We start from the raw sequence: 25,417 nt of genomic DNA, 5'->3' as shown, positions 1-25,417 counted from the left end.
ATATTAATACAATAATGCAAAACTATTCTATGAGTACCACAACATATACTTACAACATAAAAATTCAAAGAACCCATCTATTATATAAAAAAATTATAAAATGACTAGGGTGAAGCTAGCCATCTTACTATTTTAATACCTCTTTGGTGGTATAGAGTCGAGGTCTATAAAAACTAGAATGATCTGAGTCTAAAAAAACAGAAATTATTTAGAATTTACTCGGAAATTTCCGATACAAATATGATATTTTAAAAATACGGTTGAAAATCATACATGTCAGGAACCGGTGATGAATTGGTGGATTTGTGGTTGGGGAGACAAAATGTAAGCTAAACCGGTTGTTTTCTAGTTTTCTGATGGAGTGACGCATCTCCTCTGCTTAACATAACCGTATGTTCCATTCTCCAAAAGCAGGCGAAAACAGAATTGGATTGTTCAAGTTGAGGAAGAGCAGTGAAGACGAGTAATCAGAGTGAGATGGTGGCATGATGGAGTAATCAAAGGCGAAAACAGAATTGTGAAGTGGTGCTGCAGTACGGTGAGTAATAGCTGTCATTGAATAAACACTGATTTCACATACAAAGAGCATCGGTTCTACAATATTTTCCCAACAGTTTATACAGTCATATACCTAACAAGATGAAATGACATTTGTTGCAAATTAAGCACACACATTCGTTGCTCCATGCCCTGGATTAAATATTATTCAGGTGAGGCGAAATATCACCTTCTGGAGTTCGGCAAGGAGATAGCCTAAGTCTGTGTAACACCCTGGGGACTAAAACAAGCTCAGAAGGTCACTTAGGCCAACCAACAAATCTGCCAAAAGCTAAGAAAAAATTTCGGCAGTACCTCCCCTAAAAGTAGAGGTATAACAGGCAACAACGAATCAGACAGAACATATATAGAATATCACACTAGCAAAATAAAGATCCTAGCAAACGAGCAAGCCTCGACCATACAACTGTACCACCAACAAACTCACTATATATATTACAGGGCAAAAGACAAAATCTAACAGGACATCAAGATTAGCCCAAGAGAGAAGGTGAACGCGCAAGCGATGTGTAGCTACCCATCCTGCAAGCAATTGACACTTCAAAAGGAACCTGGAAAGCAAGCACGGGTGAGATTTGAAAATCTCAGCAAGTGAAAGGTACTTTAACAAAAAGCTATTTAGTCACAGTTGAATGTGCTAACAATTCTAAATAGAAACTAGTAATAAAACAGACCGCCAACACTAGGAGGAACAATTATGACTAAACAAGTCCAACGATAATATTAATCATTCTAACCTTCGGTTGGTATAAGCCTTCGGAGCCGCATATATATCTATATACAAGCTAACTAAAGAAAATAAGATTTGATGCGAATAACTCATGGAATTTCATAAGAAGACATAACCATGCACATGACATGCTCTCCTCACCCTTACCCCTCCTCGGGTAACGTAAGGGTCTGCACCGTACCCCTCCTCGGGTGACAGACGGTGCTGTACCGGTACGGTCGCGGCCAGAAAACGACGACAAACTTCCAATGCATGAGATGTATATGTAAGACGTGCTTCAAGCATAACTAACATAACTCCTGGAATATGCTTGAGACTTCAAAAAAACATTGCATAAAACAATAATGAACAACTGCAGAATGGCATATCGTGCTTACTGCACTTCATAAATCAATCATCGAGTAAATTTCTTGAAACGTAAACAACATAGTAACCAGCTCATAATCAATTATTCAGATTAGATGAATGCATTGTAATTAAAGAATGTAGGCGACCCAATAAGAGGTTAAAGCGTAGCCATTCACTATAATCACTTGCCTTTACCGATGATGAAACCGGGCACTAGTCGTGACGTGAGGTCGCACCACCTGAACAAACACACCATTAGTACAACAATGCCACAACGACGAAGTAGAAGAGGACACACGCTAATACGCCAAAACCTAGCGTTCGACAAGCGAAGGTTTCAAAGACATTTACCAACTAGCTTGCCAGACGCCGAGTAAGACCCCCCCTCTAGCTCAGACAAAGAGCGAAGAATAAGCCACAACGTACGGCTAACCCTCGCCGGACACCGACTCCAAATAGCCAAAAGGACCTAAACCAATTACCCAAAAAGGATAACGCCCACGCCATCGGTACGCCTAAAACACAAACCACAGCTTCCATTACACACACACTCGCGACCAATACCGGTTAGGCCTCCAATTTAAAATGACACGCTACTAACTAACTGGGCCAACAATACACTTAACCGACAACGCAGACGACTAAACTCAAACACCTACAAGCATCTAAGGACGACGGAGGAGTCACCTTTGGAGCGGAACCGCTAGCCAGCGAGGAAAAAAAAACAGCGAACTCGCGGATGGCCTCCTCCTCCTTTCTTCTTCTTCTTTTCCTCTCTCTCTCTCTCTCTCTCTCTCTCTCTCTCTCTCTCTCTCTCTCTCTCTCTCTCTCTCTTTCTCCTTCTTCCTTCTCTGGCTGACCAGCCAGCCGGCCCTCTCATTGCCACTTCCTCCCCTGCTTCCCCCCCTCCACACCACAGCCCGGCCACACACCGGCCAGCAGCCGAGGGCTGGGCGCGACGGCGATGGCAGGAGGCGGGGGCGCGGTGTCGGCTGGGGGCGGCGGCAGCCGAGGCCGGCAGCGACCGGAGGCGGCGGACGGAGGCGGTGGACGGAGGCAGCGGCGGCGGCTGCCCAGGAGCGAAGGCGATGAGTGCGGGTGGGATCGGGTGGGAGCCGATCCCACCGAACCTTATCCCTTTTTTTATTTTATTTTTTGTTTTAACCAACGGTCTAAATTTATTGGGCTCACCACGAATTCACTAAGCACCCAAACGCAACGGTAGATAGCAAAATGGATTCATCTTGACGAGATCTACGCAACCATGATCTCCGATCGTCCAACCGAGCAACGGTTTAGAAAGTCACATCATTATTATTATTATCGGGTATTACATTCTTCCCTCCTTAAAAGGATTCGTCCCCGAATCTACCCGCTCCGATTCTACGATAAGAGAGGGCAACAAAACATAAACGATGATAAGCAACAATACTCACCAGCTTCGAAGAGCTCGGGATACTTCTTTCGTACTTGATCCTCAAGTTCCCATGTTGCCTCACGTTCAGTCTGATTTGACCAAAGGACCTTCACATACTTGATGGTCCTCCTCCGCATGACTCGCTCAGATGAGTCCAAGATGCACACCGGATGACACTCCACGGTGAGATCCTGTTCCACCGTGATAGACTCCAAATCGATCTTATGCTCAGGGTCGCGGAGATATTTTCGTAGCATAGAAACATGGAACACATTATGCACTCCCCTCATCGAGTCCGGCAACTCCAGACGATAGGCCAAACTACAAACACGAGTCACAACCGGAAACGGACCAATGTACCGCGGGCTGAGCTTCCTAGTGGTACCAAAGCGAACAATGCCCCTGGTCGGCGATACCCTGAGAAGCACGAGATCTCCAACAGCAAACTCCAGATCATGACGCCTAATATCAGCATAGCTCTTCTGTCGGCTCTGCGCGGCCAACAGATTCTGGCGAATCTCCTGCACCTTTTCCGAGGTCTGCTGAACAAAGTCTGGACCAAGCAAAGATTTCTCGCCCACCGCATTCCAACAAAGAGGAGAAACACACTTTCGACCATATAAAGCCTCGAAAGGAGCCATCTTGATACTTGCTTGAAAGCTGTTGTTATAAGCAAACTCAACTAAAGCTAGATGGTCCTCCCAACTGCCCTTCCAAGACAAAACGCAGGCACACAACATATCCTCTAGTGTCTGGATTGTCCGCTCTGACTGACCATCCGTCTGAGGGTGGAAAGTTGTGCTAAGAGTGAGCTTCGTGCCCAAAGCGCTCTGCAAGCTTTGCCAAAAGTGAGATACAAACTTGGAGTCCCGATCCGAAACAATTGACTTCGGCACTCCATGCAATCTAACCACTTCCCTAATATACAAGGGAGCCAAATCCTGCGCAGAGTTAGTCGTCTTCATTGGAATAAAGTGCGCGGACTTAGTAAGCCTGTCCACGAAAACCCATATAGCGTCTCTACCACGAGGAGAGCGAGGCAAGCCAATCACAAAGTCCATCGCGACACACTCCCATTTCCACTCGGGAACTGGTAAAGGCTGCAACAAACCGGCAGGTCACTTATGCTCGGCCTTCACCTGCTGGCACACACCACAAGAAGCAACATACTTAGCAATGTCAACCCTCATATGCTTCCACCAAAAGAGCTGCTTCAGATCACGGTACATCTTAGTCTCACTCGGATGCACAGAGTATGGCGTACGGTGAGCCTCATGAAGGATATCTGCCTTCACCTCGGACTTCTGGGGCACACAAAGACGGCCTCTGAAACGAACTACACCATCCTCGTCTAAACTGAATTCACGGGACCGGCCCTCGGAGATCCTCTTCTTTACATTAGAAAGGAGCCGATCATGCTGCTGAGCCTCACGAACACGCTCGGGTATGGCAGTTTGAATGATCATTTGTGTCTCCTCTTGCGCAACACCAGCGAAACAGAAAGATATATGCATCCGCTCAAACTCTGAGATCAAAGACATCACCGTACTAGGGACACCAGTCCTGCTTAAAGCATCAGCCACCACATTAGCCTTGCCTGGATGGTACTGAATCGCCAGATCATAGTCCTTTATCAACTCTAGCCATCTACGTTGCCTCAAATTCAGCTCTCGCCGAGTGAAGATGTACTTGAGACTCTTATGATCGGTAAAGATGTCGCACGACTCCCCATAAAGGTAGTGCCTCCAAGTTTTCAATGCAAAGACAATCGCAGCTAATTCAAGATCATGAGTGGGATAATTTTGCTAATGAGACTTCAACTGCCTGGAAGCATAAGCGATGACACGGCCCTCCTGCATCAGCACACAACCCAAACTAATCCGGGAAGTAACCAGCTCATAATCAATTATTCAGATTAGATGAATGCATTGTAATTAAAGAATTTAGGCGACCCAATAAGAGGTTAAAGCGTAGCCATTCGCTACAATCACTTGCCTTTACCGACGATGAAGCCGGGCACTAGTCGTGACGTGAGGTCGCGCCACCTGAACAAACACACCATTAGTACAACGATGCCACAACGACAAAGTAGAAGAGGACACACGCTAATACGCCAAAACCCAGCGTTTGACAAGCGAAGGTTTCAAAGACATTTACCAACTAGCTTGCTAGACGCCGAGTAAGACCCCTCCCCCCTCTAGCTCAGACAAAGAGCAAAGAATAAGCCACAACGTACGGCTAACCCTCGCCGGACACCGACTCCAAATAGCCAAAAGGACCTAAACCAATTACCCAAAAAGGATAACGCCCACGCCATCGGTACGCCTATAACACGAACCACAGCTTCCATTATACACACACACACTCGTGACCAATACCGGTTAGGCCTACAATTTAAAATGACACGCTACTAACTAATTGGGTCAACAATACACTTAACCGACAATGCAGACGACTAAACTCAAACACCTACAAGCATCTAAGGACGACGGAGGAGTCACCTTTGGAGCGGAACCGCTAGCCGGCGAGGAAAAAAAACAGCGAACTCGCGGACGGCCTCCTCCTCCTTTCTTCTTCTTCTTTTCTTCTCTCTCTCTCTCTCTCTCTCTCTCTCTTTTCTCCTTCTTCCTTCTCTGGCTGACCGGCCAGCCGGCCCTCTCACTGCCACTTCCTCCCCTGCTTCCCCCCCCCCTCCACACCACAGCCCGGCCACACACCGGCCAGCAGCCGAGGGCTGGGCACGGCGGCGACGGCGGGAGGCGGGGGCACGGCGGCGTCGGCCGGGGGCGGCAGCGGCCGGAGGCGTCAGCGGCCGGAGGCGGCGGACGGAGGCGGTGGACGGAGGCGGCGGCGGCGGCTGCCCAGGAGCGAAGGCGATGAGTGCGGGTGGGATCGGGTGGGAGCCGATCCCACCGAACCTTATCCTTTTTTTTAACCAACGGTCTAAATTTATTGGGCTCACCACGAATTCACTAAGTGCCCAAACGCAATGGTAGATAGCAAAACAGATTCGTCTTGACGAGATCTACGCAACCACGGTCTCCGATTGTCCAACCGAGCAACGGTTTAGAAAGTCACATCATTGTTATTATTATCGGGTATTACAGTCTGGCAATTATGTCGTTGGTACCGGTGTAAATATACTTTTTCTACATTTTAGAAAAAGATTATTACTTTAAGCCAATATTATTCGCAAAGCTGAAGGGCAAGCAGAATGAGTGTCATTCTCTGTATTGCCAACCATCACCTTGCCTAATGCATATCACTGCATGGTAACTTCTTCTTCTTCCTTTTGTCTTCTTTTAACATGGTGATCCCTTATCCTTCGCATCTCAGCTGCTGCATCCCTCATGCACATCCTCTCTGTTGGTGCCTGCTTGCTGCATGATAGTGCAAGTATTGTGATAGACAACATGACCTTGCTGATGTCTTCCATTGCATCTCTTCGACCCTCCAAATTACTTGCAGAAGCTTCTTCGATAGAGAGTAGGACTGGATCAACAATCTTCATTATCATCCCTGGAAACGCATTCTCAGCATGCTTCTGCAAGGTTAGCCCATCTCTAAACATGTCGTGAGTAGGTGCCATGGCAGTAAACAACTCGAGGATGACAATTCCGAAGCTGTATACATCCCCACATGGAGAAACTTGACCACCTTCCCCATATTCTACATTGCATGGACAAACAGTAGTGATTTAACACGCAGTTTAAATTTTGTTCTGGGAGTATGGAATGTCAAAGAAAATTATAGTTACCTGGAGCAACATATCCAATTGTTCCTCTTATTCCAATAGTGCTCTTTGAGTTAATCAGTTGCTCACTTTCTGAGTCCAAAAGAATCTTTGCAAGGCCAAAGTCCCCAACGTGAGCAACCAAATCCTGATCGAGAAGAATGTTGCTTGGCTTCAAATCACAGTGAATTATTTGTGGTTCACAGTTGTTGTGCAAATAATCTAGTGCATCTGCAACATCAATAGTAATATTCAATCTTTGCATCAATGTCAAACCTTGTCGATGTGGTGATGCATGAACATTGAGATGTAACAACCCATGTAGGTTTCCATTAGGCATGAACTCAAACACGAGGGCCTTGAAGTCGTTTTGGTTTGAGTCTGAACTTGAGCAGCATGTTATGACGCTGATCAAATTACGATGACGGATCGTATTAAGTGCCTCACACTCTGCTATGAAACTTTTGGAAGAGCCAGATTGTTGAAGATCAAACACCTTCACAGCAACGGTAGTTATCATATTTTTGAGTAGCAAACTGCACTTATACACTGATCCATACCTTCCTGTACCAATCAGATTGTTCGTATCAAAACCGTTCGTTCCTTGGACCAATTCTGCATAAGAAACTCTAGGATATTTATCATCTGTCAAATGAAATCGTGTCAAGGCTGTAGATTGAACTTTTGGTTTCTTTCTTCGTGAAATGTAAATAAGCACCACACTGAAGCATAAAACAACGCCAGCAATTGGGACTATTACTTCGAAAATTATACGAAGCTTCCTTTTGCTGTGTTTCATTGATTTTTGCAGGCATGGAGGCAAATGTAATTCTGAGATACCACCACAGAGCCCCAAATTCCCATCGAACAAAAACCCAGTCATATTACTGAACACCCCTTGTGTTGGAACTTCACCCTCCAGATGGTTGAAGGATAGGTCCAGCAGGTACAAGGATGTCATGTTTTCAAAGCTTTTTGGTATATGCCCAGACAAGTTGTTGTGTGAAAGATACAACTCTTCCATTCCGCCCATCAGTCCTATCTCTTGAGGAATGGTGCCAGAGAGTGTGTTTTTCGTCAGATTTAGCAATGTCAAGCCTCGCATTTGGCTGATAGATGCAGGGATGCTACTGCTGAAGGAGTTATGTCCAACCAAAGGTCTATCATACTCTGGCAATTGCTGAGTGCATCAGGCAGTGGCCCTGATAAGTTATTCCTGGAGATATACAAGTACGCAAGCTTTTTCAGGCTACCGACTTCTGGTGGAAGAGGACCGACAAAATAATTGTCTGACAAATCCAGAGTGTATGACAGGGATGATAGGTTAAAGATCTCTAGAGGCAATGGACCTGTGAACATATTGTTCGCAAAGTGTGCTTCATTTATCTCCTGGAGGCTCCCTAGGCTTGTCGGAAGGGGTCCTTCAAACTTGTTGTTATCTGTGAAAAGACTTAGAAGCTGTGTCAAGTTCCCGAGTGAGGATGGCATGAACCCTGTCAAATGGTTGTTTTCGATCCCCAAGACTCGCAATAAATTTAGATTTCCGATGCTATCAGGCAACATGCCTGTAAATTGGTTATTGGAGAGCTGCAACTGATTTAGCCCGACAAGATCACCGATGCCAAATGGTATCTTTCCAGAAATCTCATTGAATCCAACATAAAGCTCTTGGAGCTGTGCTGATAGGTTGGCAACAGAGCTCGGCAGCTTGCCACCTAGTTTGTTGTGGCCGATGGCAAATATCTGGAGGCGTGTGCAGTTTGTCAGGAACGTCATGAACTTCCAGTCTGAAGCAGTAGTTGCCACGAGCTGATTTTTTTCAAGCGAAAGGTAGTCTGGGCATAGCTTTCCGATCTCCGGAGGCACGGTTCCAGTGAAATTGTTAGAGGTGATGGAAAGAGCATATATCGCTGTTGCATTGGCAATGGAGGCCGGAATGCTTCCTGTAAACTGGTTTTCTCCAAGGTAGAGGTACTGGAGTTTACGGAGGCGATTCCCCAAGTCAGAAGGCAGCGTCCCATGCAACTCATTCAAAGCCACAGTAAAGTGTGTGAGTGAGGAAAGATTGAGGAGTGTTGTAGGGATGGTGCCCGAGAGGTGGTTCCAAGCCAGCGCCATGAACTCAAGACTTCTGAGCCTGCCAAGGCCCTCAGGGATTCGGCCCTCAAGTTGGTTGTTCATAAAATAGATTTCCTGGAGTGCTGAGAGATTGGCAAGTGATGGTGGGATTATCCCACTGAAGTTGTTCTTGTTCAGGCGTATGGACTTGAGATTTGACAAGCCTCCGAGCCAAGCAGGGATTTCTCCAGTGAACCAGTTTGAAGAAAGTTCGATGGTTTCAAGACTTGTGCAGTTCTTCAACTGGGTGGTTATCTCACCATGTAGCAAGTTGTCTGACAAGTAGAGATGCTGTAACCGAGGCAGGTGGCCAACCGATGAAGGAATTTCACCTTGCAATTTGTTAGAGCTGAGGTCCAGAATTCTTAAGAACGTGAGGTTCCCAATGGAAGGGGCGATAGTTCCAGCAAGGCCCTCCGAAGAGAGGTTAAGCGCTATGACCCTGTGCTTATGCTTAAGGCTGCAACTGACACCTTGCCACCTGCAGAAGTCAGTGGTGGTGTTCCATGAGGCTAGGGCACCCCACTGGTTGCTTAGGCTTGCCTTGAATGCCAGCAAGGTATCCCCATCTGTCTTAGTGTTGAATAATGTTCTTGCTGATGCCTGAACCAATGAACTTGATGCTTGTTGAAGTCCATGAGGCAACATAATTAACATAACAATAGGAATCATCGATGACACTGGGAAACATGGAGGAGTTGTGAGTTTTAAGTAAATGCATATGGTGAATACAAAAGCAGTGAATGAGTGAACATATCCAGTTATTAACATCTGTCATCCAGGCAAGAACTGGCGTGGATCCCCTCCCCCCTCCGCGGAAAAAAGAATTCTTCATCCAGGTAAGAACAGGCGTGAACCCCTCCCGCGAAAAAAAAGAATTAAAAACGAAAATCTGTACATGTTTAAATCCCGAGTCTCTATGACTTATTTTCCTTTTGAATATAACCACCGGCTGTCAAATTGAATGGTGTTTGCAGGAAAGAGAAAGGGTGATGCAGATCTACTCTTTTTCAGAACACGATTCACAACATGGGTGTCCACAAGATCGTATTAGCAACATGCATGCAGAAATGCAATACACGAGGTAAGAATCACATACTTGATTTCATGAAGAAAGACATGCCTTCCTTGTTGCCAGATGTAATTATCCTTGTGATAACGAGCAGGCTGGGAAGGCAAATCCTCTTTGTTGCTCCATGATATGCACAGAAGAAGACTGAGCAGGCTGAGAAGGTTGGCAGGTCAAGAATGGTGGGCCTGTGATAACATGTTGTCATATAAAGTTATTCTTGTGATAACATGTTGTCATATTAAATTATTCTTGTGACACTTTTGGACTTAGTGACCTGGTTTTCGACCATGTTACATCGTGAGTTGAATTGCCCTTTTCTTTTCCATAAAAGCATTGGCTTTTTGTTTGAGTTAATTGTGTTTACTTGTTATGGTGGCTTCCTTTGCTCGTACTCTGTTCCTGTTGTTCGTGATTGATTGGCTACAAAATACAAATACAGTAGCTGCAACAGTATGATTAGACGTTGTGCTTTATTGTGATTTTGTAAAACATGTATTCAAGTATTTGTTGGCTTCCACGGTTACAACCTGATCAAACAATCTAGAATTAACTTTCATCTTTTTGGTCACTTCGTTCCTGTTAAACAATTCCTACTATTTGGATAGAATGTTGATCCGCAGGACCAGTTGGACCCTTGGAGGTGTGGCCGAGGGATGACTCTCATAAATCTTGCAGACAAAATGCAAATAAAAGTATGGCCAAGAATTATTGCAAAGCAAAGAGATATGAAATACAAATTTTGCAGCCATTACAGGGACCGGTTTGAATTCTATGGCGAAGAGATGACTGCATGATCTTCCGTGGGAAGCTCTAATGCAGTAGGAAACCAGAGGTATTGTAAACGAATTCTGAGTCAACTTTCAACTTAAATCGGATACGAAACCGAGGCTTCAATTTGAGGTGTTGTAAACAAATATTGATTGAATTTGAGCTTTCAGCTCTAAAACTTGGAAACTTCCACCTGATTGAATTGTCGTTCTAAACAGTACCTTATCCTATCCAAAACTACAGAATCCTAATACGTAAATTACGCGTGTGGTGCAAGTGAGGTTGAACCCCACCCCAAATGTTAAAACACATTCGTAAACTGTCTATTTTCGTGCACTGCATGGAATTCGTTATGTCACCAAACTGGCAGGTTGGATTGGAAACGGCATCAAGGACCAGATCGCAAACTGCCATAAGCAGTGGGACATATTTAGATCCACAAAGATCAGGCATAGTGCAAACTGCCACTGGAAAGTCAAATGCCTAGCCAACTGGGCCACAATCTGCAATTCTGCATGCGAAGACTTGGTCCCAAGCAACATGCCTGATCTAAGTTGCTGTTGTGTTTAGTTTTGACAAACAGTGGGTGCAGCGGTTAATAGAAGCCTAGGACTGTTCCTAAAAGAATCATCCTCAGAGAGATCACCTGATAAAATACCGAAGAGTTTATACGTGTTCTTTTTCTTTTTCTTTTTTGGAAGGCTGACTTTTTCTTTCTCCTCCCCATCTTTCTCCCTTCTTCCCCATCTCCTCTTTCTCCCTCTTCCATCTCTTCATTTCAGTGGAACTGTAGCTAGTAAAAAGAGGTTAGAGCTCTTAACCCCTATTGGATCCGCCGCTGCTAGTACTAGTATTAGTACTAACGTAGCTAGTGGGACTCAATAGCTTTTCTCCAAAAGGTGCAAGTGCAGCATCAATTGGACTAGTCACCATGTAAAATTACAATATTTTCCTTGTGTGTTAAAATTATAGATATTTGTTGTGCGGTTCTTTGCTATCAGGGAGGATCGATACCTGTGATTGCCATGGGCCATGTGCATCTACAAACCTAGTACCTAGTGAATTTCCGGGCCCACTTATCAGACATCGTAGGGACATCATGGTTCATGAGTAAATTTCTCGAGGAAAAGACTTATCATTTGTTTGTAGGGACAACACTGAAACATTAGTCTTTTTTCTATAATTTTGAGTTCTGAACTACTTTTGCGTACCCATGGAAATGCTATCGGGCACCAAACAAATGGGTACCCAACATATATGAACCAGAAGTACCCGGTTCGAAATACATTTTAAAAATACCTTTTCCATGCCAACATTTTTTTGAAAAATACATGGTCCTTTATACATGATCAATGTAAATAGCCTTGAATTAGCGGCTAAAGTTAAGAAACCATCGGCTATATATGTCTCAACAAAGAGTTTAGAATCCCTATTTCGCATTAAAATCCTTGTGTGCACAGAGGATTACAACTTATACATTGAATTGATTCACCAAAAAAACAATCTCAATCGTTGGACAATGGTTAAAACAGAACGTATGACCTTGTTGTAGCTAATCTGCTAATGCGTCCTTCGATCATATATTCGAAAACTTGTATGCCAAGAAATTAACTCCTAGGAAGCAGGTCTAGCTCAATTAGTTTAGAGCGTGGATATATGCCTATAAACCGTCCAAGTTTGTGTCCTTAGAATTCTAGTGCCTATTTAATAAAAAATGGCTGTATCCTCAATGTCTTAACATTTTATTGGTACAAAGATCAGAAATTATATTTTCATTATCTAAATAGAAATTAACTCCATAAGTGTACTTACATTGCAAAAAAGAAGATACAGGACATAAGAGTGCTATTTCTCAGGATTCGTATCATCTAGAGACCTTCAGTTCAAACAAAAGAGCACTTGTTCAAAAACTAATTTTGAACAATGCCCGTTTGAACTGCACGGCAGAGTATCTGAATAACGGTTTCCTATTATACCCCAAATAGGGATATTTGCAAAAGACAACCCTCGAAAACTCACCACCTTAACAAAATGGTCTCCGGCCACCGCCCGCGGTCGCCTCGTTCCTGCGCCGCGACACTGGCGGGATCCTGAAATGCCAAAGCCGGCCGGTCCTGCCGACCCGGAACTTGTCGCAGAGGAACTCCTGCGCGAAGACCCTCTCCACCCTCCGGTTCACGTCGTGCAGGAACACGTCGGTGTCCCCCTCGCCGCGGCGCGCACGCGCCATGGCTGCCGCCGTCCATATCGCCGCCATCCTCCCTGGCGCAGCAGCGAAGTAACCCTTGGGCGCGTCGACCATGATCATGTCCCACTCGGTCTCGTACACCTCCGGCGGCAGGTTGTGCAGCGCCAGTGGGCACACCGAGTTGCCGCGCACGCGCACGGTGGCGTTGGCGCCGTCGGCGCCGGGGAGGCAGGCGGGGTGCTTCTTGTACGTGGCGAGGAGGCGGTCGGCGTGCTCGAGCCGCGTGCGGTAGGCGACGAGGTGCGCGCGGAGGAACGGCGACTGTGCCCGCACGACGCGATACCACGCGGGGTCCTCCTCGAGGAAGACGGTGGCGCCGCCGGGGTTGAGCGCGTGCCAGAGCCTGGAGTCGCGGCCGAGGCCGAACACCAGCAGCCGCAGCGGCGCGCGGCGGCGGAGCACGGCGAGCGAGAGCGCGATCTCCGCGCGCGACTGCTGCGGCACGGTCTCCGTGACGGCGTACTCCACGACGGAAAGTGACAAGTATGTAGAAAAAGAAGTTCAACCAAAAGTATTAACTATTTTTTCTAGAATAAAGTACTAAGTATTTATACCGAGGAAGTATTTACCAGTTTCAGCTAGGTGTTTCCTCTCTGTGAGCGCCATGAGCTCATCACCTTGCACATTCGTGTCTCAGCAAAGGAATGCCGGGCAAAAAGGTAAATAGTAAAAGATGTATAGTTGAGAGAAATTTAGTGGGTGTTTGGATCCTTTGCTAGGCAAGGATACCTGTTTGGTAGTATCCCCCAAAGCTTGCTTTGCTTGGCTGTTTGGTAGAAAATCCTTGCCGAAGCTGAGGCTGGCGAGCCAATTCGGCTCTCCGCTCGGGCAAAGGTGAGCACGTGCAGGGGCGAAGTTAGGATTAGACTATAGAGGTCAAGTCGTAAATATTGATAATAATTATTTGATAATAAGTATGATATGATATTACATATGCATATATGCTAATTCAACTGGAGTATAGATAACAAGTATAGCAACATATATTTTGTGATAAAAAAAGTTAAGTATCTTGTCTACTAATTAGCTAGTAAGTATCTCAAATTTGAAGGCGTTTACCTAGGCCCTATTCAAATATTGTAGTTATAATTTTTGCTTATTGATCTTGTGGTGAACATAATTATTCTGATTAGGAATTTGCATATCAACCGAATCAATAGTTTGATCAATGATCGAATTAGGATTTTCAGCACAACCAATTTTTGAAACAACTGGCTTATAAAAACTATCGATCGTCCTTAGCCTCTTCATTGTGGCTAAATAAGTTAACAACTAAAGGCTATCAAAATATACTAAAATTAGAAAAAAAAAAAGAGAATTAGATTTTTCATGGCATCATCCATTCATCATCACAACTAAAGAATACATGATATAATTAACCCTATCCGTACCCGATTAATCTAATCCTAAAATAAAATTCCATACAATAATTGGAGATTAGGATGGTCGGGAGGGAGCATGAGGTATACATTCCTAAAATTTGTGGCTTCACAGCCCTAGTACTAAAGCAACGGCTAATAGCGAGCGGAGCACATGCACAGGCTATCTGCTTGCGGCGGCGATGTGAAGAAACAGAGGAAGTTGAATATGCGGTGTAGAACGAGCGTAAATTGCTGATGATAGATAAAAGTCTTGTTTAGTTAGGCTAATTTTTTTTATTGGGCTTAAAAGTGCAGCACGTGGGAGCCATACTTGATTAAGCACTGTAAAGTTATAACACCGTGGACTTTTTTCGAGATGAATCTAGTCGTATTATTTCTAAATTTCAATCTCAGTATTGAAAAGATGTCATTGACAAAAGTTTAATGGGTTTAACTGCTTACGAACCAAACAACGTTTCTTCAGCCGGAAGAGAGCATTAACCTTGCAATAGCTCTCCGTGTGGTTCCAATTTTAATGTTGCAATAATCTTGTGCAGCGATAGCTCTCCGTCGCCAATGCATCGCTCGCTCGCGCGGCGCCGCCGCCTACACATGCGCGCGCGTGCGGCGCGGCGGCCCCAAGGAGCAAACGCCGGGCCGCCACGACCCCAGCTCCGCAGCCGGCTCCGGCGTCGCTGCGCCCGCTCAAGGAGGATTTCGGCACGCGCAGAATGTACCCGGTAAATTTCGCTACTTCTCTCCAGATTAGGTTTACATCCTCTCTCCACTAATGGGGCAGCCAAGATGGATGCTGAACAGGCGGTGCAAATCATACATGTCAGGAACCTGTGATGTGATGAAGTGGTAGATTTGTGGTTAGGGAGACAAAATGTAAGCTAAACCGGTTGTTTCCTAGTTTTCTGATGGAGTGACGCGTCTCCTCTGCTTAACTTAACCGTATGTTCCATCCTCCAAAAGCAGGCGAAAACAGAATTGGATTTTACAAGGTGAGGAAGAGCATTGAAGACGAGCAATCAAAGTGTGATGGTGGCATGATGGAGTAATCAAAGGCGAAAACAGAATTGTGAAGTGGTGCTGCAGTACGGTGAGTAATAGCTGTCACTAAATAAACATTGATTCACTGGTTTCACATACAAAGAGCATTGGTACTACAATATTTTCCCAACAGTTTATACAGTCACATACCCAACAAGATGAAATGTCATTTGTTGAAAATTAAGCACACGCATTCGTTGCTCCATGCCCTGGATTAAATATTATTCAGATGAGGCGAAATCTCACCTTTTTGGAGTTCGGCAATGAGATAGCCTAAGTCTGGTAAGTATGGCATTGGTACGGGTGTAGATAGACTTTTTTCTACATTTAGAAAAAGATTACTACTTTAAGCCAATATTATTCGCAAAGCTGAAGGGCAAGTAGAATGAATGCCATTATCTGTATTGCCAACCGTCACCTTGCCTAATGCATATCACTGCATGGTAACTTCTTCTTCCTTTTGTCTTCTTTTAACATGGTGATCCCTTATCCTTCGCATCTCAGCTGCTGCATCCCTCATGCACATCCTCTCTGTTGGTGCCTGCTTGCTGCATGATAGTGCAAGTATTGTGATAGACAACATGACCTTGCTGATGTCTTCCATTGCATCTCTTCCACCCTCCAAATTACTTGCAGAAGCTTCTTCGATAGAGAGTAGGACTGGATCAACAATCTTCATTATCATCCCCGGAAACGCATTCTCGGCATGCTTCTGCAAGGTCAGCCCATCTCTAAAAATGTCGTGAGTAGGTGCCATGGCAGTAAACAATTCGAGGATGACAATTCCGAAGCTGTATACATCCCCATATGGAGAAACTTGACCACCTTCCCCATATTCTACATTGCATAGACAAACAGTAGTGATTTAACACGCAGTTTAAATTTTGTTCTGGGAGTATGGAATGCCAAAGAAAATTATAGTTACCTGGAGCAACATATCCAATTGTTCCTCTTATTCCGATAGTGCTCTTTGAGTCAATCAGTTGCTCACTTTCTGACGCAGGAAGAATTTTTGCAAGGCCGAAGTCCCCAACATGAGCAACCAAATCCTGATCGAGAAGAATGTTGCTTGGCTTCAAGTCACAGTGAACTATTGGTGGCTCACAGTTGTTGTGCAAATAATCTAGTGCATCCGCAACATTAGTGGCGATATTTAATCTCTGCGCCAATGTCAAACCTCGCCGTTGCTGTGATGCATGCACATCGAGATGCAACAACCCATGTAGATTTCCATTAGGCATGAACTCAAACACGAGGGCCTTGAAGTCGTTTTGGTTTGAATCTGAACTTGAGCAGCAAGTTATGACGCTGATCAAATTACGATGACGGATCGTACTAAGTGCCTCACACTCTGTTATGAAACTTTTGGAAGAGCCAGATTGTTGAAGATCAAACACCTTCACAGCAACGGTAGTTATCATATTTTTGAGTAGCAAACTGCACTTATATACTGATCCATACCTTCCTGTACCAATCAAATTGTTTGTATCAAAACCGTTCGTTCCTTGGACCAATTCTGCGTAAGGAACTCTAGGATGTTTACCATCTATCAAATGAAATCCTGTCAAGGCTGTAGATCGAGCTTTTGGTTTCTTTCTTCGTGAAATGTAAATAAGCACCAAACTAAAGCACAGAATGATGCAAGCAATTGGGGCCATTACTTTGAAAATGAGACGACGTTTCCTTTTGTTGTCCTCCATGGATTTTGGCAGGCATGGAGGCAAATGTAATTCTGAGATACCACCACAGAGGCCCAAATTCACATCTAACGAAAATCCAGTCACATTACTGAACACACCATGTGTTGGAACTTCACCCTCCAGATGGTTGAAGGATAGGTCCAGCAGGTACAAGGATGTCATGTTTTCAAAGCTTTTTGGTATATTCCCAGACAAGTTGTTGTGTGAAAGATACAATTCTTTCATTCCACTCATGAGTCCCAACTCTTGAGGAATCACGCCAGAGAGTGTGTTTTTTGTCAGATTTAGGAATGTCACGCCTTGCATTTGGCTGATAGATGCAGGGATGCTACTGCTGAAGGAGTTGCTGTCCAACCGAAGGTCTATCAAGCTCTGGCAATTGCTGAGTGCATCAGGCAGTGGCCCTGATAAGTTATTCCTGGAGATATACAAGTACGCAAGCTTCGTCAGGCTACCGACTTCTGGTGGAAGAGGACCGACAAAATAATTGCCTGACAAATCCAGAGCGATTGACAAGGATGATAAGCTAAAAATCTCTACAGGCAATGGACCTGTGAACTTATTGTTTCTGAAGCTTGCTAAAGTTATCTTCTGGAGGTTCCCTAGGCTTGTCGGAAGTGGTCCTTCAAACTTGTTGTTATCTGTGAAAAGATGTAGAAGCTGTGTCAAGTTCCCAAGTGAGGATGGCATGAACCCTGTCAATAGGTTGTTAGCGAGCCCCAAGAATTGCAGTACATTTAACTTTCCGATGCTGTCAGGCAATATGCCCGTAAATCGGCTATTGGAGAGCTGCAAGTCATGTAGCCCGACAAGATTGCTGATGCCAAATGGTATCTTTCCAGAAATCTCATTGAATCCAAAAGATAGCACGGATAGCTGTGATGACAGGTTGGCAACAGAGCTCGGCAGCATGCCACCTAGAATGTTGTCTTGAAGGTCAAGTAACCAGAGACGTGTGCAGTTTGTCAGGAATGTCATGAACTCCCAGTCTGAACCAGTAGTCGCCACAAACTGATTTTCTTCAAGATTGAAAATGCGTGGGCATAGCTTTCCGATCTCCGGAGGCACGGTTCCAGTGAAATTGTTAGAGGAGACGTCTAGAAGATATATCCCTGTTGCATTGGCAAGAGAGACTGGAAGGTTTCCTGTAAATTGGTTAATGTCAAGGAGGAGGTACTGGAGTTTACGGAGGCGATTCCCCAAGTCAGAAGGCAGCGTCCCATGCAACTCATTCATTGTCACACTAAAGTGTGTCAGTGAGGAAAGATTGAGGAGTGTTGTAGGGATGGTGCCTGAGAGGTGGTTCGCAGTCAGAGCCATGAACTCAAGAGCTCTGAGCCTGCCAAGGCCCTCAGGGATTCGCCCATCAAGTTGGTTGTTCGTAAAATAGATTTCTTGGAGTGCTGAGAGGTTGGCAAGTGATGGTGGGATTATCCCACTGAAGTTGTTCTTGCTCAGGCGTATGGACTTGAGATTTGACAAGCCTCCGAGCCAAGCAGGGATTTCTCCAGTGAACCAGTTTGAAGAAAGTTCGATGGTTTCAAGACTTGTGCAGTTATTCAACTGGGTGGTTATCTCACCATGTAGCAAGTTGTCTGACAAGTAGAGATGCTGTAACCGAGGCAGGTGGCCAACCGATGAAGGAATTTCACCTTGCAATTTGTTAGAGCTGAGGTCCAGAATTCTTAAGAACGTGAGGTTCCCAATGGAAGGGGCGATAGTTCCAGCAAGGCCCTCCGAAGAGAGGTTAAGCGCTATGACCCTGTGCTTATGCTTAAGGCTGCAACTGACACCTTGCCACCTGCAGAAGTCAGTGGTGGTGTTCCATGAGGCTAGGGCACCCCACTGGTTGCTTAGGCTTGCCTTGAATGCCAGCAAGGTATCCCCATCTGTCTTAGTGTTGAATAATGTTCTTGCTGATGCCTGAACCAATGAACTTGATGCTTGTTGAAGTCCATGAGGCAACATAATTAACAGAACAATAGGAATCATCGATGACACTGGGAAACATGGAGGAGTTGTGAGTTTTAAGTAAATGCATATGGTGAATACAAAAGCAGTGAATGAGTGAACATATCCAGTTATTAACATCTGTCATCCAGGCAAGAACTGGCGTGGATCCCCTCCCCCCTCCGCGGAAAAAAGAATTCTTCATCCAGGTAAGAACAGGCGTGGACCCCTCCCGCGAAAAAAAAGAATTAAAAACGAAAATCTGTACATGTTTAAATCCCGAGTCTCTATGACTTATTTTCCTTTTGAATATAACCACCGGCTGTCAAATTGAATGGTGTTTGCAGGAAAGAGAAAGGGTGATGCAGATCTACTCTTTTTCAGAACACGATTCACAACATGGGTGTCCACAAGATCGTATTAGCAACATGCATGCAGAAATGCAATACACGAGGTAAGAATCACATACTTGATTTCATGAAGAAAGACACGCCTTCCTTGTTGCCAGATGTAATTATCCTTGTGATAACATGTAGCGACCTGTGAATAATAGGATAACGAGCAGGCTGGGAAGGCAAATCCTCATTGTTGCTCCATGATATGCATAGAAGAAGACTGAGCAGGCTGAGAAGGTTGGCAGGTCAAGAATGGTGGGCCTGTGATAACATGTTGTCATATAAAGTTATTCTTGTGATAACATGTTGTCATATTAAATTATTCTTGTGACACTTTTGGACTTAGTGACCTGGTTTTCGACCATGTTACATCGTGAGTTGAATTGCCCTTTTCTTTTCCATAAAAGCATTGGCTTTTTGTTTGAGTTAATTGTGTTTACTTGTTATGGTGGCTTCCTTTGCTCGTACTCTGTTCCTGTTGTTCGTGATTGATTGGCTACAAAATACAAATACAGTAGCTGCAACAGTATGATTAGAGGTTGTGCTTTATTGTGATTTTGTAAAACATGTATTCAAGTATTTGTTGGCTTCCACGGTTACAACCTGATCGATCAATCTAGAATTAACTTTCATCTTTTTGGTCACTTCGTTCCTGTTAAACAATTCCTACTATTTGGATAGAATGTTGATCCGCAGGACCAGTTGGACCCTTGGAGGTGTGGCCGAGGGATGACTCTCATAAATCTTGCAGACAAAATGCAAATAAAAGTATGGCCAAGAATTATTGCAAAGCAAAGAGATATGAAATACAAATTTTGCAGCCATTACAGGGACCGGTTTGAATTCTATGGCGAAGAGATGACTGCATGATCTTCCGTGGGAAGCTCTAATGCAGTAGGAAACCAGAGGTATTGTAAACGAATTCTGAGTCAACTTTCAACTTAAATCGGATACGAAACCGAGGCTTCAATTTGAGGTGTTGTAAACAAATATTGATTGAATTTGAGCTTTCAGCTCTAAAACTTGGAAACTTCCACCTGATTGAATTGTCGTTATAAACAGTACCTTATCCTATCCAAAACTACAGAATCCTAATACGTAAATTACGCGTGTGGTGCAAGTGAGGTTGAACCCCACCCCAAATGTTAAAACACATTCGTAAACTGTCTATTTTCGTGCACTGCATGGAATTCGTTATGTCACCAAACTGGCAGGTTGGATTGGAAACGGCATCAAGGACCAGATCGCAAACTGCCATAAGCAGTGGGACATATTTAGATCCACAAAGATCAGGCATAGTGCAAACTGCCACTGGAAAGTCAAATGCCTAGTCAACTGGGCCATAATCTGCAATTCTGCATGCGACGACTTGGTCCCAAGCGACATGCCTGATATAAGTTGCTGTTGTGTTTAGTTTCGACAAACAGTGGGTGCAGCGGTTAATAGAAGCCTAGGACTGTTCCTAAAAGAATCATCCTTAGAGAGATCACCTGATAAAATACCGAAGAGTTTATACGTGTTCTTTTTCTTTTTTCTTTTTCTTTTTTGTTTTTGGAAGGCTGACTTTTTCTTTCTCCTCCCCATCTTTCTCCCTTCTTCCCCATCTCCTCTTTCTCCCTCTTCCATCTCTTCATTTCAGTGGAACTGTAGCTAGTAAAAAGAGGTTAGAGCTCTTAACCCCTATTGGATCCGCCGCTGCTAGTACTAGTATTAGTACTAGCGTAGCTAGTGGGACTCAATAGCTTTTCGCCGAAAGGTGCAAGTGCAACATCAATTGGACTAGTCACAATGTAAAATTACAATATTTTTCTTGTGTGTTAAAATTATAGATATTTGTTGTGCGGTTCTTTGCTATCAGGGAGGATCGATACCTGTGATCGCCATGGGCCATGTGCATCTACAAACCTAGTACCTAGTGAATTTCCGGGCCCACTTATCAGACATCGTAGGGACATCATGGTTCATGAGTTATCTCGAGGAAAAGACTTATCATTTGTTTGTAGGGACAACACTGAAACATTAGTCTTTTTCTATAATTTTGAGTTCTGAGCTACTTTTGCGTACCCATGAAAATGCTGTCGGGCACCAAACAAATGGGTACCCAACATATATGAACCAGAAGTACCCGGTTCGAAATACATTTTAAAAATACCTTTTCCATGCCAACATTTTTTTGAAAAATGCATGGTCCTTTATACATGATCAATGTAAATAGCCTTGAATTAGCGGCTAAAGTTAAGAAACCATCGGCTATATATGTCTCAACAAAGAGTTTAGAATCCCTATTTCGCATTAAAATCCTTGTGTGCACAGAGGATTACAACTTATACATTGAATTGATTCACCAAAAAAACAATCTCAATCGTTGGACAATGGTTAAAACAGAACGTATGACCTTGTTGTAGCTAATCTGCTAATGCGTCCTTCGATCATGTATTCGAAAACTTGTATGCCAAGAAATTAACTCCTAGGAACCAGGTCTAGCTCAGTTAGTTTAGAGCGTGGATATATGCCTATAAACCGTCCAAGTTCGTGTCCTTAGAATTCTAGTGCCTATTTAATAAAAAATGGCTGTATCCTCAATGTCTTAACATTTTATTGGTACAAAGATCAGAAATTATATTTTCATTATCTAAATAGAAATTAACTCCATAAGTGTACTTACATTGCAAAAAAGAAGATACAGGACATAAGAGTGCTATTTCTCAGGATTCGTATCATCTAGAGACCTTCAGTTCAAACAAAAGAGCACTTGTTCAAAAACTAATTTTGAACAATGCCCGTTTGAACTGCACGGCAGAGTATCTGAATAACGGTTTCCTATTATACCCCAAATAGGGATATTTGCAAAACACAACCCTCGAAAACTCACCACCTTAACAAAATGGTCTCCGGCCACCGCCGGCGGTCGCCTCGTTCCTGCGCCGCGACACTGGCGGGATCCTGAAATGCCAAAGCCGGCCGGTCCCGCCGACCCGGAACTTGTCGCAGAGGAACTCCTGCGCGAAGACCCTCTCCACCCTCCGGTTCACGTCGTGCAGGAACACGTCGGTGTCCCCCTCGCCGCGGCGCGCACGCGCCATGGCTGCCGCCGTCCATATCGCCGCCATCCTCCCTGGCGCAGCAGCGAAGTAACCCTTGGGCGCGTCGACCATGATCATGTCCCACTCGGTCTCGTACACCTCCGGCGGCAGGTTGTGCAGCGCCAGCGGGCACACCGAGTTGCCGCGCACGTGCACGGTGGCGTTGGCGCCGTCGGCGCCGGGGAGGCAGGCGGGGTGCTTCTTGTACGTGGCGAGGAGGCGGTCGGCGTGCTCGAGCCGCGTGCGGTAGGCGACGAGGTGCGCGCGGAGGAACGGCGACTGTGCCCGCACGACGCGATACCACGCGGGGTCCTCCTCGAGGAAGACGGTGGCGCCGCCAGGGTTGAGCGCGTGCCAGAGCCTGGAGTCGCGGCCGAGGCCGAACACCAGCAGCCGCAGTGGCGAGCGGCGGCGGAGCACGGCGAGCGAGAGCGCGATCTCCGCGCGCGACTGCTGCGGCACGGTCTCCGTGACGGCGTACTCCACGACGGCGTCAGCGAGAGCCGCGACGCCGGGCGCGCCGTACCCGGACCCCGAGGGCGCGGCGACCGCGGGCAGGCAGGGGAGCGAGAGCGATAGCGGCGGCAGCAGGAACGGCAGCGGCGTCGTCACGAGGGTGGCCACCAGGAAGAACGCCGCGAGGAGCAGCGCGCACGCGCCGGCAGCGAGGAGGCGGCGGCCGGGGAGCTTCATTGCCATGCACGCGCGGGCCAGTGGCCGGAGGCCGGTTGTCTCGGGAGGTGTTCGACGGGACGCGACGCGTGCGTGGCGTGTCCGCGCGTACCTGAGAAAAAGGGGGCGCGCGCGCTGGGCGGTGGGGATTGGCTGCTTTATTTAGGTTTTGGTGAAAAGGTGCTACCGATGTGTCGCTAGCTCCTCCGTTTTGCTTTGGGTTTTGTAGGGGACGCGGTGACTTCTTTAATACCCTTTTTGGGCAGTGTAATTTCCTCTTTTTTTTTTCTTTGGTTTAAATGTTGTTGTTTCTTTTTTGACAAGTGTAAGAAATGGGGATTGACAACTGTATGAAGTACTCATCATTGATAAGTGGACGCTTTTAGACATCTTCCATAGTCATAAATAATGCTAGTTCCTAGATGAGAAAGTACACTTTTTAAAATATATATAGATCATATTGTTCATAATTCTTTTTTTTTACCTAAAAAAGAGATCTTAAGACACCTAAAAGTGTTCAAGTATAATTAGCATTGAAATGACATTTGTGTGTTTTCATTGGTGGGAGGGGGTGGGGTTGTTTTGCTACATCATGGTGGACTATATGGCATAGAATGACTAACATGATTTTTGATAAAGCACCAACTAAATTTTATAGGCAGGTTTTATTTGGAAGAATATATTGACTCTACTTTTTGGCACAACCACATCTAAGTGAAGAGAACAAGGACAATGATGCATCATGTATGCTATACTTAGAAGACAACAGTTATGTAAATTTTCGCCAGATATGAATGGAGATTTAGTAATAGGATATGATAATATTTTCTCTCATTTGAACATTGTTAGCATTTATTTTAGTTATGCTATGTCATAATCTTTTACGCAACGGATGTGTGATGATGTCAGCTTTATGGTTGCAACTTTACAAAAATTAACAGACTCATGTCGAAGGTTGAAGCCAAAATTTTATTCTATTATCTAAAAAATATAAGGTAAAACTCTATGGCCTATCCTATTTTTTTACTTCCTTTCATTCAGAAATAATAGACGTATTTTTTTAAAAAGTCAAATTTTATGTATTTTGACTAACATTTAATCTAATTATAAGAATATCTAGTGTATAAAAGTTATATAACTAGACTCACAATTCAAAATGATTTCACACTACATAGTTTTTTAGCTATAAATGATATATTTTGTGAGAAAATCTTGATCAAAATTCAATTACAAAGACCAAACACAAAAATACGCCTGCTATTTAAGAACGGAGGGAATAAGATTTCTCATGGAAAGTTCTATGGAACTAGCAAACACTAAAGTCTCTCCCAATGCAACATCTTTACTTATATCTTAGATATTAAATACACGTCAACATAGATAAAATATGATATAACAAGTAATTAAATGATAAAAGAGAACAAGTAATTAAATGAAAAAACAAGCTAAACTCAAAATTCAAAGACAAGAAATAACAAAATATGTATTGAGAAATGTAGTATGCTTGACATATGTTCTCATATTTATCTGTTGGTTATATAAAACTCAGATACAATTTATAACCATTATGCATTGAGAGGATTATTTTTAGTATGTGTTTCTAATATTCTCAACTCTAAGAAATAACTATATACATCATGTATTAGGACTGGGAGTATCATTGAGAAGTACCTAGCTGCTAAAGGTCCGATCTAGGACTGTAACCTACTGAGGCCGTGACTGTGTGCCTTTGGAAACGAAGTACCATATCTGGATTAACTTTTGCTGGACAATATTGTATATTACCTTGTTCGCCCACCTTGCCAACCGGCAGGCATCACCCACAGCGGTTGAACGCCACCGACACCACCAAAGCCACCACCATCTCCCATCACCCCGTTGGAAGCTTCGAATTTATTTCTCCCATCACAAAATTATATTTTTTCTTTTCTATTTCATAAAACTATACTTACTTTATATTACTTTATAATAAAGCTATATTTCTTTTAGTTTAACTATCACAAAACTATTTCACAAAACCATACTTACTTTGTATCATTTTATCATAAAACTATACTTTTATTATTGTGAACAGATCTAACAAGATAGACTCATACGTCATACTTATAGGTTTCATTCCTCACTGTTTGGTGATGTGATCAACTATGCTATGTCACAATTACTTACCATACATAGCATTTGAGCTCCTTCTCTTAGAAGCTACCGATT

The 25,417-nt window shown here is 44.3% G+C and overlaps 3 protein-coding genes and 1 pseudogene across 4 annotated transcripts; all 4 read right to left on the bottom strand.

Annotated features, from left to right (window-relative positions):
- Nucleotides 1–6,281: 6,281 nt before the first annotated feature.
- LOC133887457 (probable LRR receptor-like serine/threonine-protein kinase At3g47570) lies at nucleotides 6,282–10,139 on the bottom strand (annotated as a pseudogene).
- A 2,335-nt stretch (nucleotides 10,140–12,474) lies between these two features.
- Nucleotides 12,475–13,475, bottom strand: LOC133886371 (arabinogalactan O-methyltransferase 2-like; the record flags this gene model as incomplete). Its single annotated transcript, XM_062326096.1, has 1 exon — nucleotides 12,475–13,475. A coding segment is annotated over one exon (708 nt), but the record flags the coding sequence as incomplete, so codon positions are not given.
- A 1,968-nt stretch (nucleotides 13,476–15,443) lies between these two features.
- On the bottom strand, nucleotides 15,444–19,712 carry LOC133887458 (putative receptor-like protein kinase At3g47110). 2 transcript variants are annotated; one of them, XM_062327424.1, is made up of 4 exons: nucleotides 19,529–19,712; nucleotides 16,335–19,109; nucleotides 15,828–16,246; nucleotides 15,444–15,730 (listed from the first exon to the last, which is right to left on the bottom strand). In XM_062327424.1, the coding sequence occupies exons 1-3, from the start codon at nucleotides 19,536–19,538 to the stop codon at nucleotides 15,843–15,845; spliced, it is 3,189 nt and encodes a 1,062-aa protein (XP_062183408.1). In that variant the 5' UTR covers nucleotides 19,539–19,712; the 3' UTR covers nucleotides 15,444–15,730; nucleotides 15,828–15,842. The 2 variants fall into 2 exon arrangements, with proteins under 2 accessions (XP_062183408.1, XP_062183407.1); XM_062327423.1 differs by having other exon boundaries at nucleotides 15,444–16,246.
- A 2,175-nt stretch (nucleotides 19,713–21,887) lies between these two features.
- Nucleotides 21,888–23,437, bottom strand: LOC133887155 (arabinogalactan O-methyltransferase 2-like). Its single transcript, XM_062327099.1, has one exon. The coding sequence runs from the start codon at nucleotides 23,234–23,236 to the stop codon at nucleotides 22,331–22,333; it is 906 nt and encodes a 301-aa protein (XP_062183083.1). The 5' UTR covers nucleotides 23,237–23,437; the 3' UTR covers nucleotides 21,888–22,330.
- Nucleotides 23,438–25,417: the final 1,980 nt, after the last annotated feature.

Source organism: Phragmites australis, chromosome 12, assembly GCF_958298935.1.
Source record: "Phragmites australis chromosome 12, lpPhrAust1.1, whole genome shotgun sequence".
NCBI classification, from domain to species: Eukaryota; Viridiplantae; Streptophyta; class Magnoliopsida; order Poales; family Poaceae; genus Phragmites; species Phragmites australis.
The sequence above is the reverse complement of the archived record's forward strand: the minus strand, read 5'-3'. Positions and strand labels throughout refer to the sequence as shown.